Source organism: Solanum verrucosum, unplaced genomic scaffold, assembly GCF_900185275.1.
Source record: "Solanum verrucosum unplaced genomic scaffold, falcon-dt-bn FXZP01000261.1, whole genome shotgun sequence".
Classification (NCBI taxonomy): domain Eukaryota; kingdom Viridiplantae; phylum Streptophyta; class Magnoliopsida; order Solanales; family Solanaceae; genus Solanum; species Solanum verrucosum.
This window is the reverse complement of record NW_026019969.1, coordinates 14,272,982-14,289,654: the sequence shown is the minus strand read 5'-3', so window position 1 is coordinate 14,289,654 and position 16,673 is coordinate 14,272,982. Positions and strand designations below refer to the sequence as shown.

The window sequence follows — 16,673 nt, the reverse complement described above, 5'->3', positions numbered from 1 at the left end:
TGTTTTGCACCTTCAAAATGGTGAGGCAGGGTACTTATCACTGTGTCATGGACTGCAGTTTTTTGGATTTGTATATAAAAATTTATTGAAAATTTTGTACATAATTTAGTATATATGTTGAAGAAAAATCCAGTCACATAGCATTATTTTCCTCAAAATGGGAAATATATTTGTAAGTAACAAAGCCAATTTTGCACTTTGTAATGAAATCTATCCAAATTGGTGGAGATAGAACCTGGAACTACCTTGCATTTTTGGGTTCCAACGATCAGTTCAACTAAACCTGCTGTTTTATTTCTTCATGGATTTATTGCCAATGGAATTTTCACTTAGTACTCTCCTTGAGTTCAGATTTCGCTGTCTACGTCCCTGACATAGTTTTTCTTCGGAGACTCCTTCACCATTCGTCCTGAACGGTCAACGAGCTTTCAGGTATTGAATTGTACAACCATATCATCTAATCATATCATGTTTAACAAGTTTTGACTTTCATTTTTCGAACTTACTAAATGTAATTTTCTGGAAATATAATTACAATTGCTAGTCAAATATACAAAAGTTGTCGACTATTATTTTGGGTGACAATTACTTGTTTTTTTTTTCTTTCATGAGACAAACAGGCAGAATGTTTGGCAAGGGGGATGATGCAATTGGGTGTGGAAAAGTTTAATTTGGTTGGATTTTGCTATGGATCAATGATTGGGTTTAAGGTGGCCCAATTGTATCCTTACATGGTCATTTCAAGTGGAGTTAATTGCAAAGCAGGTTATGTTTGCAAACCCAAAGGAGAAAGAGGAACTTGTTGAAGGTTTAGTGATCAGAGAGTGACAAAGACGCCATTATTAACCCTAATTACTCCCAGGTTTGTTCAACATTTAACAAATCTGATTATTCTTTTCTATATATTTTACACAGAGGATTTATATTTTATGTGGAGAGGATGACAAGATTTTTACCAAGCCGATTACTGATGACATGAAAGAGTTAGTCATTTTTCCTGAAAATGATTTCGAAACTCATAAATATCAAATCTATAAATCTGATGTGGTTTTTTTTTAGTACAATGATTGCAGGAAGTTCGGTGAGATTGCGATACTCGAATATTTTACCTGGAAGGTGCAGGACATCTAGTTCAAATGGAGCGATCATTTTCTTACAATCAATGTCTCAAAAAATTTCTTTCCTCAAAGTGATGCAAATATGTGATGGAGCTGCATTTTTATAATAAATATCGCCTGAGAAATTTTAGTATGATATTGTATTTATATAATAAATGTCACCTGAAAAATTGTAGTAGTTCAACTAGTTAGCTACCTCAACTTTTTGATGGGAAAGACAAGCACAAAATAAATGTCTACGACAGGGCAATAGCAGAAGAAAATTCAAGTCAAAACTTTTCCTTCTATTTGAACCAAGAAACGACAAAATAATGCAAGAATAAACACTGTTTGGGGCAGCAAACAATCAACCAAGCAAGCAAAAATAAATAATCAACACAAGAGACACCAAATTTAACGTGGAAAACCTCTTCAATGTGAAGAGTAAAAACCACAAGGCCAAAGCTCCACTAAAATCAACAAGAGTTACAAAAGTGTTCTCCAAAATGGTCACCAACGAAGTGTCAAACAATGGGCAACACAACTACAAGATAGCACCAAAAACTAGAGAAATAAAAGAAGCAAAAACACCAAACCCGCAGCTATTGTTTACGAGCTAAAATCTGGAGCTACAGGACTCCAAATCACCTTTTCTCAGTTCCCAATCAAAGATCAAGTTGAAAGGAACAAGCTGTCCAAAAATCAGCTTAATCGAATAAGAAAAATGAAGCGGGAATCGCGATTTGAAATTGGTTGCTAGGGCTTGTGCGAAAATCTGCACTCTCTCACTTTTCTCTCTATATGACTGCTCTCAAACTCTTGTGATTCTTTTCAAATAAGACCTAAAAGAAAGTCTTACATATGCACCATAATATTGGGCTTATGGACAAAAGTAGGTTAGTCAAATTTGGGCTAAATGTATCCACAAAGGAAAGGAAGAAAGACCCAAAACCTTAAATTTTCATTTATCCACATAGAAAGAAAAAAAGGCCCAAAACCAACACTTTCATCATATTGCAACATATTGCAAGGGGTTCGATTTCCTGTCTTGTTATCCATTTTCCCTTTTACAATCCCCAATTGTTATTATTATTACTCCATTATTGTTATTGTTATTAACAACAGTAAAATCCCTCATCAAATCTGGTGAATTCTCAACTGAAATTTATAACCATTCAACATTTAATACAATAGATAATGATATTTTACATTGTGAATATACTCTAATACAATCTCAGTAAGTTACTAATATAAAAATTAATTAATGGCTGTAAATTAAAATAATTTCAATTTCAATTTTCTCCAGTAGGAGTAACAATATTTGTTGAGCCTGATCTCTTGAAATGGGTCGGGGCGGGCCTTAACCAACTTCGCCCACCAATCATATTCTTGGTAAGAAATGGTGCGGCGTCCTCGTTAGATAGGCTACGTGACCAGCCCACCCTCTTTGATCTATTAGCACCTGGTCCGTAACACTTGTATTCTCCATAGTATGAAGTGCTGCCACAAAAAATACAAACAAATTATAACCGTCAAATACAGAGATGGATTCAGAATTTTAAGATAATGTGATTTGAAGTCATAGGCCTTAGTGAATAGTGAAGGGAAATGTAGTCGTTACAATTTGTTAACACGGGATTATCAAATGTAGTTAAATAAACAAAAGTGTAGGGCCGGGAATGTAGTGGTTACAATCATTAATTAACATCTCTTAATGACAATCCTAGGTTCTCTGTTTGATACGAATACTTGCAATATTAATTAATCTCAAGGTGGCTAAAGATTTTGTGAATACAAATGCTTACCTTTGCTTGGTAGAATCTCCCCAGTCATTCCATCCCTCTGGCTGTATGATATTAGCCATAAATGTGTAGGCAAAAACCACCCTAGAGTATGAACCCCATGGTCTTCCTAGTGAAGTGTTCCCTCCTGTACCTGTTATCTTGCAACCTAAAAATGTAAATCCTGAATTTTCTAAAGGGGACTCTCTGCCTTGAGCTGTGATTGCCCCTGCTGCAACTGAATGAATATGGCACCTCTGCCAAAATTTGCAAATACATTTACTACTACAAAAATATAATTTACTTTGAACTTATTGATACACTAATACTAATGAGTTTAAGTTGTATGCACTGACAATGATCGTCAAAGATATTTACACAATCAAATCATTTAATTTCTTATAATTAATATGTTAAATTAACATGTTACACTACATTGATACTATAATTTTTTTGTATATTGTTAAACCCTATCATTTAAATCTAATTATAATTGTTGAATTATAAGAACTTACTTCATAGAGAGAAGCTGCGCTTCCGAAAATAAAATCAACGGCCCCTTCAATGTAACAATTGTTGAAATAATGCCTACCAGCATCGTCTAACAATGTATCTTGATACGATTGAATTCTACAACCATAGAATGCACCTCTATCTCCTTTAACCTTTAATGCCACAGCTTTGCCACTCGTTCCGAATAAATTCTACATAATAAACGTCAAAATCAGATAAATAAATTGAAACGAAGCAAGGAAGTGAGCATTAATTATTTACCTGTATTGTCAAATATCTTGCAACAAAATCGGAAGCTAATACAGTGAGTGTAGGAGATTCAGTTATATCTCCACCGTCACTAGATGTAATTATTGTATTAGAAGCCTCTGTTCCACTCAACGTGATGAATGGCTTATCAGCAGGCACTATAATCTTCTCTCTGATAAATCCATGCAAAATAGATTTTTTAAGAATTTAATTAATTAATTTTTATGTACACTGACATATGAAAGAATTGTTCATCTAATGATAATTAATGTCTAAATTGCACATAAAAAATGAAATTAATAACTTGAAAAATATCAATGCCAGATTACCTATATTGTAACAATTTTAAGTTTATGCGGTTTGAATTTTAGAAAAAACAACTTAGATTAATGTAACATCGTCTGTCTAGATATTTTTTTGGCGGCTAGATCGAGAACATATACTATATATAACATAACATGAAAAATGATTTTAAGAAATCTTTGATCATTATAGTTAAATGTTATTACAGAGATGTCTCACTATAGTTATAAATCAATTTATAATTAATAGAAATACAAAATTTTGACTAAAGCTATTGTATTCTGCCTAGCTAAAACTCTAGTCTCTGTTCCTAATACTCCCTCTGTTTCACAAAGAATGACCTAGTTTAACTTGGCACGAAATTTAAGAAAATAAAGAAGACTTATGAATCTTGTGGTCATAAATTAAATTTATGTCAAATGTACAAAATCACCCTTTAATTTTGTGGCCTTAAACATGCCACGTAGAAAGTTGAAATTAAAATGTTATTAAAAAAAAAGAAAGAGATCATTCTTTTTGAAACAGACTAAAAATGAAAGGGGGTCATTCTTTTTTAACAGAGGGAGTAACAGGTTAAAAAATACAAGATAACCACGAACCTGTAAGTTCCAGGTTTAACCCAAATGAAGAATAATTCAGAATTATTCGATGGAACAGCATCAATAGCATCTTGAATATTTTTGAAATCTCCATGACCTGATTGATCCACTCTAATTAGAATGGCCGTAGAAAAATTTGTACTAGAGTCGTTTGCAGCCATGGCTAAATTACATGAAGTATTACAACAAATGAGTAGAATTAATATAAGATGAAATTGGATTATCAATGAAGTAGCATCCATGTGCAATTAATATTTCAAGTAATTAAACAGCGGTCTCGATGGGGGTGCAGAGAATAAAGATAATAGTAAATTAATTAAGAAAAGTAAAGTTGATTAAAAAGCAGAAACATTGTTAAGCTTTATAAAGAAGGTTTCTTCCTTAATGAACGCCGGCAGCCGAGAATTAGTGTCAAAGGATTGGTGGCTTACTTTTTAATTTGCAGATTGATTAAGGTCTAAGTTGTTCACCATTCACGTTAACCATGGAATGCATGCATTCAATTCAACATTAGTGGAGTATAATATATATATATATATATATATAATCTTAATATAAACAACTTGGCGGAGAGGCTATTAGGTTTTGTAGAATAAATATTACTGTACATGTTATTGTTGTGTATATGGCTAGCTATTTATATATTACATGGCAATTGGCATGGACTCACATTTAGGCCAGTCATGAGCTCGAGGAACACAAGGCAAAAATCCGCACCATGACACCACCACAACCAAAAGTTTGGGTGTGGTGTACGTGTGAGAATGACAGAGTCGAATTTAGGATTTCAGCTTTACGATTTATGAATTTTATAATGATGATTTTAAGTAATAGTAACTAGGTTTTAATTTTAATATTTGTACAGATTTAATGAATTTATTAACACAAATATATTATTTGAGCAAAATCTACTAGATTCGCCTGAATCCACATAGGGGCCGAAGCACCTTGCCCCTACTACTCCCCAAACGTGTAAACAAGTTTGCAGGTCATTCTGCCTTGTAGTTTGCAACCAACCAAACAAGATGAAATGGTTACAGACAGGAGCGAAGCCCAGCTTGTAGTAGTGGGTTCATCCGATTCCCCTTCAGCAAAAACTTATAGTAGTACAATATATAGTTAAAATTATTTTCTAAGTATATATAGTAAATCTCCTTTAGCTATACTTATTCAGAGTTTGAACCTCCTTAGCGAAAATCCTACTTCCGCTAGAGATTGTAGAAAATTTAATTTATATGCGATAATGTTAGCTTTATTTGAGTAGTCGATTAAGAAGAAGAATGCTATTCGAAGTATTATTAATTGGTGAAGTCCATTTTACTCATCAATTTGATGGTTGAAACATTCCTTAGCTTAGCTATATATAAATTATGATATTCAATAAAACTGGTTAACCAATATCCTGTGATGCCGGGCATGCAGAGTCTTCAATAGTAGTTACTAATATTTTACAATTTTAAAGTTGTTGGTAGAAGAATTATAAAGAGTACATAATAGTTGGAGCAGAGATACTGGTATGGTTGTATGCGATAATATGGAACATTTTAATATCAACCAAATCAGCAGTACACGCCAACGTTTTACTTGTTTCTGAATCTACAAAGTGATGATATGCATGATGTAATTGCTTAATTATAAACGCCGATAACTAGTTACATAAGTTTGCAAACAAAAGCTCGCAGTCGTTTGTTCATGTAATTTGAAATTAATATCGAAATGGGTTTAAAAAGAGTAATTTAGATAGAACCGATCATTTTGTTCATCAATTTTTTTATTTTTTTTTTAAAAATAAAATAAAATGTTTTTTCTATTAATTGCCAATCAGAATTTTCACTTGTTGTGCATTCTTGTGACAGCTTATTAGTAAATGTATTTTATTTTTAATTTATGAAATTTTTTAGATCATGATTACACTATTCTTTTGAAGAACATCGAAAATGTTAGACTACAGGCTAAAGTCTCGTGAGTAATTACAAGTCCTAGATGATAGTCTAATGATTTTTATGTAAAATTGATAAATAAATATTAGAATCAAGTCTAATATAAACCGAAAGGATAATTTCTAAATATTTTATTTGCATTACTTCTAAAAATACAAAGAAAGTCTGAATGCGGCTCTAAAAAATAAAACATCATTGTAAATCAACATTTAATTGCACGAATTATCCTTTAAATACGTTTTGATATTTATTTTCAAATAAATTATTCTTTAATTTTTGTTTTTTTGAAATAAATTAGTCCTGGTTAGACATAAGTTTCTTAAAGACATAGGACATAACTTACGAAATATTATAATACAAAATTATAAACTTATGGTTAGTAAAAAGTGAATTGAAAGACCAACACAAATTAGCGTTGAGAAGTGTAAATGGCCCGTAAATGAGGCCTTTCCGGTACTTGAGATTGTTCCGGTCCAAACAGATAATGGGCTCTTCAATTAAAAGCCCATCTTTTCAATATTAGCACCGCAGCCATCTTCTATAAATCTTGAGGGAAACCCTAATTCTCACAACATTAGGGACTCTGTTTCAGCACTCTCTCTTTTAGCTTTCAATTCAATGCAGGGTTTCATTTTTCTCTTTCTGTTTGTGTTATTTTTGTTGCATAATTTGATTACGAAAGAGGTGCGATGATGAGGTTATTGAATAATCTCGTTAATCTGATAATAGCTGAGGAAAATCTCTCTATCCATTCTTAATCCACTGAGCACCTTCTCTTCTTTTAATTTCTTTTATTTTAGTTTTCCAGCTATCTAGGGATTTTTTTCTCTTAAATTTCATTTTGTGTTTCTGTCTAGGAATTTGATATAATAAAAGGAGGGAGGGAGGTGTGATGATGAGGTTGTTGAATAATCTCGTTAATCTGATTATATTGCTGACGACAATATCTCTATCCATTCTTAATCAGCTGAGCACCTTCTCTCTTTCTTTTTTTGCCTCTCTGTGTTGTGTAGAAACTTGAAAATTATTGCGGTACATTATTTGAAAGTTTCCATACTCTAATTTTAGTATTTAGTTTCTAAAATATTATATTATTATCATGCTAATTTAATTTAGTATATTAAGCTTTTAATTCAGTATATTGAAGTTTGATTTCTATTTTTTACGATATGATAAGTCAACTTGGATTAATATCTAAATATTTGAAAGAGTATTATGATTTCAACAATTAAAAAAAATGTATTAACACATTATACACTTAGAAATATATATTCAAAATAAAGTATAAATAATTTCTTTTTTTAATTAATTTTTCAAATACATTTTAATTAAAATAGAATAGTTAAAGTTTAACTTTTAAACATTTAATTTATACTGAGGTATTTTAATAACATATATGTTATTTATGTAATTATATATTTTGATATGATATTTAAATATAGATATGTTATTTTTAAATATTAAATATAATATAAAAAAATAAAATATATACCATATCGCGTCCACTCTTACACCCAAAAAAAAAAAAAAAAACTTTCTTAAAAGCTTGAAAATCTGAACATGAGTTTTGTGATCTATATTCTATGAATCTTTTGATCTAAAGCTTACTGTGATTTGTTGGCGTTGATGGTGTGAAGCTATGAATGTTAATCGATAAATGACTAATAATTTCATTTTACCCCCTTAATTAACCTGGCATGGGTTGTCCGGTATTTTTTTACATGTTGGATTGCACCAAGCTAGATCCAGGTGGTAGGGCTAACGTTACGGAGGGTATTTTTTATATCAAAAATAAATGGAGAATAAATGTGAGCTATTTTATATTTTTTGTGTCCACTTTTTTTTTTAGTTGTTCCTAATTATTTAATTATTTTGATAAATAGACAATTTCTTTTACCTATTATTATATCTTCAATTAATTATTTTGAAAAAGGTGAACAATTTTCAAAATCTTAAGTTTTTAATTCATCAATTTCATAATTAATAGAAATAAAATGATAAACTCACTATGTCAATTATTATTTTTTTAATAAGTGTGTATCAATTCAAAAATAAATAAGTAATTATGGACAGTATTGAATTGTTGAGAGTGTTTCACACCTTTTTAAGAAAAGAAGACTATGACATAAATTAGACATTATTTTTTATTTTTATCCTTATTAATTATTGCCAAATTAATCTTTAAAATAATTCAAAGCAATTAAAGTATCTTGAAAGCAATACCTTAAAGTATATAGAAAACAATACCTCAAAAGGAATAATGGAAGTCGTATTTACTTAACTAACTAGGAATTTATTTACTTTTTGCTTAAGAATTAACTAGGAATAATTGTTAATTTAATTATAGCAATCGAAAATGAGTAAAGATCTTTCACCATTTTAACTCCTCTTGGAGTTGGGTTTGAAATCACTGATGTGTAAAATGGTTTGTTTCTTTCGATATTCAGTATTTTAATTTGGGAGCATGGTGTTTCAATGGAGGAAGGAGATTAAGAAGATTAGAGAGATGAGTTTGGGGTTTTAATTTGGTATAAATGGATTGGGTTCGGATTAAAAGAGAAAATCGGGTCATTTTAATTGAAATTAGGTAATTTTGGTTGATTTGGGGTTTTCGAAATTGAGTAATTTTAGTTGATTTGGGGCATTTCATCTAATTGAGGGGTACAAGTGACAAGTATGGTAACGATGAGGGTAAGAATAACTTCATTTTTAACGAGAGTATTTTTTACCCTTTTCCATTTCACCAAATGCACGTTGATATTATTAATGAATTTAATATTAAATATATAATTTCATGTTATTCACCAACTTGATAGTAGTATGTGCGTAAGTCTAAACAAATACTAAACGGATCCAAAAACGGATAAAATGTATGAATCTGATATAAAATTGTTTTTTTTTTTTTAAAAATAATTCGTTTCTTTTATTTTTGTGTAGTGTTGATAGTGGAATAAAACTGAATTGAAATCATTGATAGCAATTAAATTGATAAATAAAATTATATTTTGTTTGATTTGATTTTAATAATGTAAAAAGTTATAAAATTGATTTGTTTGTGATTTTGATTAATTACTGATCCAAACCAGCATATCTAACACATTAGACTCAACAAAATACAAACAACTTGGAAGAAAGATCAAACTTTTATCCAAGACATTAGGCCATCTAAAACAAAATAATTGAGAGAAAAAGATAAATATGACTCTGCTTTTGTGTAGTTCTGTCGATATTAGGTCCAGCAAAGTGCAAACAATCACAATCAGAGGCTGATGATGGAGATAAATATTGTAGGCTCAACATGAAAAACGTACCATTAGACTTTTCTTATTTCCTTAATAATTGAAAAAAACCCCACACCGGAAGAACATCATCATCGCGATCACATCCATTACATCTTCAGAGGAATTGATGAACCTTGACAATACAGTAGTATTTAGAATTTCCGTATTCATGTCATACGAGCAGAAAGATTTCTTGTCCTGCTTCATGTAGAACAAAACAGAATTGTCAGCAAAAGCAATAAATGTCATTAACTCCATCAAGAAATTCAACTTCATGATCCGTGTTGTTTCATCCCATCTCAACTTTTTGTAATCATTTAATACCAAAACACGGAGCTCATCATTTACTTGTTCAATGAATGAGAGCTGGCCATTCCAATCCATGAGACTAGGGCTGGTGAAGAAACCTCTGGGCAAAATAGTATGACCAATGTAGGTCTCATTAACCATATCCAAAACATCAATTTCTATATCAGTACAATCATCAATATGCCAAATGCAATAAGCAACTCCCGTTCTAAAGAAAACCTGAATTCCGTTCCTCTTATTGTTTTCATGATGTAAGTTAGGTAGCTTCACATCTCGCCAACAATAAGTACTTTTATCCCTCCCAATTCCAAGAGAGAGGATTTCATAACCATGTTCATGAACAGAAACCAACTTGACAGCTAAGCTATCAAAGACGAAATCCAAGGCGATGCATAAACTAGGATTTAGTGGATTGGGGATATCAAGCCTTTGTCGTAATATAGAGCATTCAATGCGGTATCTCTTAGTAGAAGAATCATGAATGCTAGTAAATTTCTGGAGATATAAGCCTTGACTACTCGTAGTAGTAATGCTAAACTCGACTTGGTCTCTGTCTTCGTTTTCTAGGTCCTTCAAAGTGTTTTCTGTCTCCTTCAAAGTGCCTGTCAGATCATCCAAGTTTAAACCAGATTCTGAATTTCGATAGTGAAGGAAGGCGAGATGAGGATGAAGAAAAAGGGTATTCCATAGCTTGCAAACAGATCTAAATTTGAACAATGATGAGAGTGGCAAGTAACTCAATATGTAAAATATTAATTTATCAGGAAGCTGCGGGTAATTCTCCTCCTCAACCATTCTCATTCTCATTCTCATTCTCTTTCTCATACACATTCTGAACACATGAAAATCAAATACTCCTTTGTTAGAGATCAATTAACCAACCAACAATATTCAGATTTGTAAAATAAACTATGGACAGAGATTAAATCAAATTAGTAGATACAAACCTCGATTGATTTCCTAACATACATACGATTATTTATAGTACATAGCCCCTTCCTTTTTGGTGTCCCAAACCAATATCAATAAGGAATACAAAATATTATGTGGTATATTTAAGGTATTTTTATGTCTATATATTGATTTTGAACCTTTTAAATATAAGATTAGAGGTTGACTTAGTGGTCGATGAGTTTCATCTTGAGGTTCCAAGATCAAATATTAGGCATTACTCTCTTTTTTTTTCAAATCCCCTTAATGGAAATCTTGAATGCTCAAAAGTCTATATTAAGGAATTGGGACTTTTATTTATTAATTTTTTGCTCGAAAAAACAAGTTCTACACCTAGCAAACACGCGAGAGCGTCTTTGTATTTTAAAAAACTTTAGGCTCTTTTTAAACTTTTCAAAACAGTCTTACTAGTTTTTTTGGAACACGTCCTTCTTCATGTTAACAGAATAACAAAGCCAGTTGGGGGTCTCTGTTTAAAGGCAACCAATTTTTAGACAACTTATAAAAAAAACAAGAAAATTATTGTACTCCCAAAAATGTGTAAACCCCTAAATTTTAATTATTTTTTTTATGTTTGGATAAAACGGCACAGAGGACATTTTTATTCATTTCACATAGTTTAAGGATATTTTTTACCTTTTTTATTTATTTTATTAAAGGGTAAAGGGTCAAATATGCCCTTAAACTATTCGAAAAGGTCTAGATATACCCTCCGTTTAAAGTTTGGCTCACTCATGCCCTCGTCGTCCAACTTTTCGTCTAAATATGCTCTTATGGGCGTTAGTTGGCCTGCTGGACATATCCAGCTCATTTTCCATTTCTTTAAATGCCACATGGAATTGCCATGACTTTACCACATGACATTTATATGAAAATGGAAAGGGATCAATTATGCCCCTAAAAAATTCGAACTCATAAACACTTAATCCGACCCATAAATCAACCCCCTTTTAAATAAACTACCTGACCCGTTTTCAACAATTTTGTTTAAATTTTTATTTTTTTCGGTAAATCCCGAAAATTAGTAATTGATTAACAAAAAATAGGAAAAATATGAAAAAAATATAAAATTAACGCCAAAAATTTACAAATAAATATTGTAACCTTAAATTCAACAATTTCAACAATTTTTTTTTTCCGATAAATCCCAAAAATGAGTAATTGATTAAGTTTAGGGGCATATTTGACCCTTTACCCTTATTTTTAATCAACTACAAGACTAATTTAATAGTCATTGTAAAAATTACTCACTGATCTCTTGATGAAAATAATATTTATTAATCTCTTTAATTACTTTTTCACACGGAGAATTTATATTTTATGTGGAGACGACGACAAGATTTTTAATATGACCATTTTCTGACGATATAAAAGGGTAAGTCCCTAGCAACTTTAACAACCATGGCTGAGTTGTGGATTTATTGAACAGCCTTGGAATTCAAAATTAATGTTTTAGTTTCTCTGATCTATATCGAGTATCTAATATAAATCATTAAAATTGAGTGCATAAAGTTGGGAGAAAATATAACAATTCAGTACATAAAAAACGCAAGACATCTGCTTCAATTGGAGCGACCACGTACTTATAATCATTATCTCAAGAAATTTCTTTCATCCTCGTGAAGTAATTCTGCATGCGAATATGTGACAACTCTACGTAAAAAGTGATTTAAGTTATATAGGCTGACAATGTAATGAATTTATGTTAATTATTCTTGTGATTTTAAGTCAGTTTTATAACCTAGAAAATAATTGTTATCTAGGTAATTGTTGGTGTCTCATTAATTATTCCTTCAACTACGATTCTTTTGTTCGATCAAATTTATTAATGATAAATTTAATTTGTTAATATCGACCGTCTCAATTGAGTTTTGATATAATGATGTTATTTAATATCACATATTAGAGTGCTTAATCACTTGAGTTATCTTTCATGAATTTCACTAAAAAAATAGATAAAGGTTAACGAATGAATATCAATCTATTATTATTATTTTGTCCCCAGGGTGTATATTTTTAAATTGAAGACGATGTTCTTGAAGAACTTGAGGTTAAAAAAGTGATTCAGTATGGACTCTAATTTGGTACTATTAGAAAAATAGTAATCCGTGTTATATGCCTATTTTATTTCATTTTATATATGTATCTCGTTCTTCCCTTTGATATATATATATATATATATATATATATATATATATATAATAAAGATAATGATATATTTATATATTCAAACTTTTTGTTACCTACAAGTTCAAAATATGTAATGAAATATCGCCATATAATACGAAACATTGGGGATTATTATAAAAGTAATTAAACAAAAAACGATGCAGTAGTCAACCGCCGTGAAAAATAAGTTAGAATTATATAATTCTAATCATTTCAATTTTTAAACTAGACAAGGTACATGATTAGAATTAAATAATTCTAATAATTTCAATATTTAAATAAGACAAGGTACATAAAATGACATTTGGAATATAATATTATAGCTAGCCAGCTCAACTTGTAATTGTACATACACGATATTAGCTAGTAGCTAGACTAATTGTTTGTAAAATCTCAAATCATATATCATCTTAATTAATAGTTTGAAAAAATGGGAAATTTATTTGTAATTTTGAAGCCAATTATTCATGTTGTAATGAAAGCTGCTGGAATGACATCCCAATTAGTGGAAATAGAACCAGGAACCACAATGCATTTTTGGGTTCCAACTGAATCTATTCATCCAAACAACAAGTTAACAAATAAATCTCCAGTTTTATTTGTTCAGGGATTTGTTGCCAATGGAATTGTTACATGGCTTTTTCAAGTACTCTCCTTATGTTCAAATTTCGCTGTCTACGTACCTGATTTACTATTCTTTGGAGATTCCATCACCACTCGCCCTGAACGGTCAACAAGTATTCAGGTAATTATATGATTATCTCATCTAAAAATTTAAAAAAGTCTTTAATAGGTTAATATTTTTTTTCATAGGCGGAATGTTTAGCAAAGGGAATGATGAAGTTGGGTGTGGAAAAGTTTTCTCTTGTTGGGTTTAGCTATGGAGGAATGGTTGGGTTCAAGTTGGCTCAATTGTATCCTCATATGGTTGAATCTATGGTTATGACAAGCGCAGTTATTGAGATGACTGAATCTATAAGCAATGCTTCTTTGAAGAATATTGGGTTTACAAATTGGCCTGATTTTCTTTTGCCTAAAACTGTCTCTGGAGTAAAAATGCTTCTATCTATTGGTACTCAAAAGTTGCCATGGCTTCCTGAATTTTTCTACAAGGATTCTCATGAGGTAACCAATTGTTTTTATTGTTGGATTTGTGAATGAGTTGTGACTTTTGAAAAGGATTGTGATTTTTTCAGAGGACTTTCGTGATAAGATACAATAAATACATATTTATACCATTATTTGTTGACTATAAATAAGGTGTTTTCCCTATTTTTTCAACCAACAATTTTTCAGATCTTCTAACATTAATTTAAAAAGGTAAAAAGGATAAATATACCCCCGAATTATCGTAAATGGTATGTCAATACCCTTTGTTATACTTTAAGGTTGTATTTACCCTTACTGTCAATATTTTAGGTTGTGTATACCATTGACACTAACGGCTGGACACGTGGCTACATCTCAATAAGGGTATACACTACCCAAAATATTAACGATAAGGGTATACACTACCCAAAATATTAACGATAAGGGTATATACAACCTTAAAGTATAACGAAGGGTATTGACATACCATTTACGATAATTCGAGGGGATATTTGTCCTTTTCCCCATTTAAAAATAATCTTGCGATTTACTGCTATTGAATAAGTTTGTTTTGCTATATTGGTGAGTAAATTGTTCAATTCTGAAAAATATATATTTCATAACTTCAGATAAACTAATTGGAATAATTTTCTTGCGGACAAATTGTGAATAAAGTGGATTCGATTTTTATGTTATTCAAATTTATTTTATTTATTATTTGCTGTTCTTTTGAATACATATTGAATAACATACGCGTAATTGATCTCTTTCTAAAGTTGATTACATCACAACTTTATTGTCAAAAAAACCCACAGGATTATGATCTAAATATCAACTTTATGTTTACAACTATTTCAAGTCAAAGGTGGATGAAAGAGGAAGAAATATAAGCGGCCACAGCCCAAAAAGATTAATAGTCATAGTCAAAAGTGGTCAAACACTTTAATTTGAATTTTTGATGCAGTAAACATAGTATGTTAGGTTTCTTAACTCATGTGCTAATTGCTAATTTGCTATAATATCTTTTGACAATTCATCGTTTAGAGATATGTAAATCAGTTTTTAGCGAAACATATTGACTTTAAAAAAAAAAGTTTTTAGTAGGGAAAAATCTACTTTTGATTTTTAACTTTTTAAAAGTCATTTAAAACTTTTTTTAAGTTACTTTTTAAAAATGACTTAAAAATAAGTTTGATTAATTTTTAAGTCAATTCAAATCGGCTCTTGCACGACAAATGTCGTAAGGGAGCACTTCTCCTATGTCATATATACAAATCACAAGTTATTTTATCTATAATAAATCTAATTAAACAATCTATAAAGCACAATAAATTACTTGTTATGTAAAAGAAAATATCTATATGCATATAAGTCAAATTGACAGGTTTGTACTAATGATTTTAATAGAAAAATGTTGTATAAGCAGACAATGTTTGGCAACAGAAAGAAGAAAGTGGAACTTCTTGAAGCTTTAGTAGTCAGTGACAAAGATGCCACTATTAAGACCCCTAACTACTCTCAGGTTTGTTCAGCCTTAATTAAATGAATCAATTATTTGTTTATGATAAATTCAAATTGACAATATTCATAAATCTCTTTGTTTACTTCTTCACACAGAGAATTTATATTTTATGTGGAGACGATGACAAGATTTTTAATAAGACATTTTCTGATGACATGAAAAAGTAAGTCCCTAATTGAGCTTTAGATTTGGTGATTAATTCTGAAATTCAAAATTAATGGTTTTATTTGTCAGATATATCAAATATCTAATAAGAATCATTAAAAATGAGTGCAGGAAGTTGGGAGAAAATGCTACAGTTCACTACATAAAAGATGCAGGACATCTGGTTCATTTGGAGCGACCATACATTTATAATCATTATCTCACGAAATTTCTTTCATCCTCATAAAGTGATTGATGTGTATGCAAACATGTGACAAATTTATTTAATAGTGATTTAAGTTCTATAGGTTGACAATATAATGAATTTATGATAATTATTGTTGTGATGTTAATCAATACTCCCTCTATTCTAAACCGAATTTTTGAGTCTTTTTTCATTGTTTAAAGTTCAAAATAGATGTTTGAATTTTTTTTCATATTTGCCCCTTCCTCTAATGAAGTTTGATATTTCTAGGAGATAAATTGCACCTTACAAAATTGTATTTATAATTTTACAAAAGACAATAATATAAAATATAATTTAAATTATATTTTTAAATGTTTTTCTTAACAAGTGTATATCATCTTAGAAAATTAATTAATATGAAATACAAGCACGTAAAATGATTGAAAAATTGACAATTGATGATGATAGAAATAATACATACTATATAAATGCACATGTACCAATATCGCCATATAATTTGAAATGTTGGGTATAATAAA

The 16,673-nt window shown here is 30.3% G+C and overlaps 2 protein-coding genes, 2 non-coding genes and 1 pseudogene across 4 annotated transcripts; 4 read left to right on the top strand and 1 right to left on the bottom strand.

Annotated features, from left to right (window-relative positions):
* The first annotated feature begins 17 nt into the window (after positions 1-17).
* On the top strand, positions 18-12,646 carry LOC125815098 (uncharacterized; annotated as a pseudogene).
* On the bottom strand, positions 2,380-4,784 carry LOC125816675 (putative pectinesterase 11). The gene is made up of 5 exons (XM_049496300.1): positions 4,543-4,784; positions 3,653-3,812; positions 3,394-3,582; positions 2,903-3,135; positions 2,380-2,597 (listed from the first exon to the last, which is right to left on the bottom strand). The coding sequence occupies exons 1-5, from the start codon at positions 4,782-4,784 to the stop codon at positions 2,390-2,392; spliced, it is 1,032 nt and encodes a 343-aa protein (XP_049352257.1). The 3' UTR covers positions 2,380-2,389.
* LOC125816946 (small nucleolar RNA U30) lies at positions 7,168-7,250 on the top strand. The gene has a single exon (XR_007442268.1). It is a non-coding gene; the product is annotated as a small nucleolar RNA U30 (small nucleolar RNA).
* On the top strand, positions 7,371-7,455 carry LOC125816947 (small nucleolar RNA U30). Its single transcript, XR_007442269.1, has one exon. It is a non-coding gene; the product is annotated as a small nucleolar RNA U30 (small nucleolar RNA).
* Positions 12,647-13,622: 976 nt separating the features above from the next.
* On the top strand, positions 13,623-16,194 carry LOC125816679 (uncharacterized). Its single transcript, XM_049496305.1, has 5 exons — positions 13,623-13,937; positions 14,006-14,317; positions 15,708-15,803; positions 15,899-15,966; positions 16,080-16,194. Exons 1-5 carry the CDS (start codon positions 13,623-13,625, stop codon positions 16,192-16,194), a joined length of 906 nt encoding a protein of 301 aa, XP_049352262.1.
* The last annotated feature ends 479 nt before the right edge of the window (positions 16,195-16,673 follow it).

What these genes read in the sequence shown, in the direction of transcription:
- LOC125816679 (XM_049496305.1), top strand. Translation starts at nt 13,623, where the DNA reads ATGGGAAATTTATTTGTAATTTTGAAGCCAATTATTCATGTTGTAATG. An exon ending in AACGGTCAACAAGTATTCAG is followed by an intron (nt 13,938 to 14,005) that starts GTAATTATATGA and finishes TTTTTTTCATAG; the next exon opens with GCGGAATGTTTAGCAAAGGG. An exon ending in TCTACAAGGATTCTCATGAG is followed by an intron (nt 14,318 to 15,707) that starts GTAACCAATTGT and finishes TTGTATAAGCAG; the next exon opens with ACAATGTTTGGCAACAGAAA.
- LOC125816675 (XM_049496300.1), bottom strand. Translation starts at nt 4,784, where the DNA reads ATGGATGCTACTTCATTGATAATCCAATTTCATCTTATATTAATTCTA. An exon ending in GTTAAACCTGGAACTTACAG is followed by an intron (nt 3,813 to 4,542) that starts GTTCGTGGTTAT and finishes TGGATTTATCAG; the next exon opens with AGAGAAGATTATAGTGCCTG. An exon ending in GCGCAGCTTCTCTCTATGAA is followed by an intron (nt 3,136 to 3,393) that starts GTAAGTTCTTAT and finishes AAATTTTGGCAG; the next exon opens with AGGTGCCATATTCATTCAGT.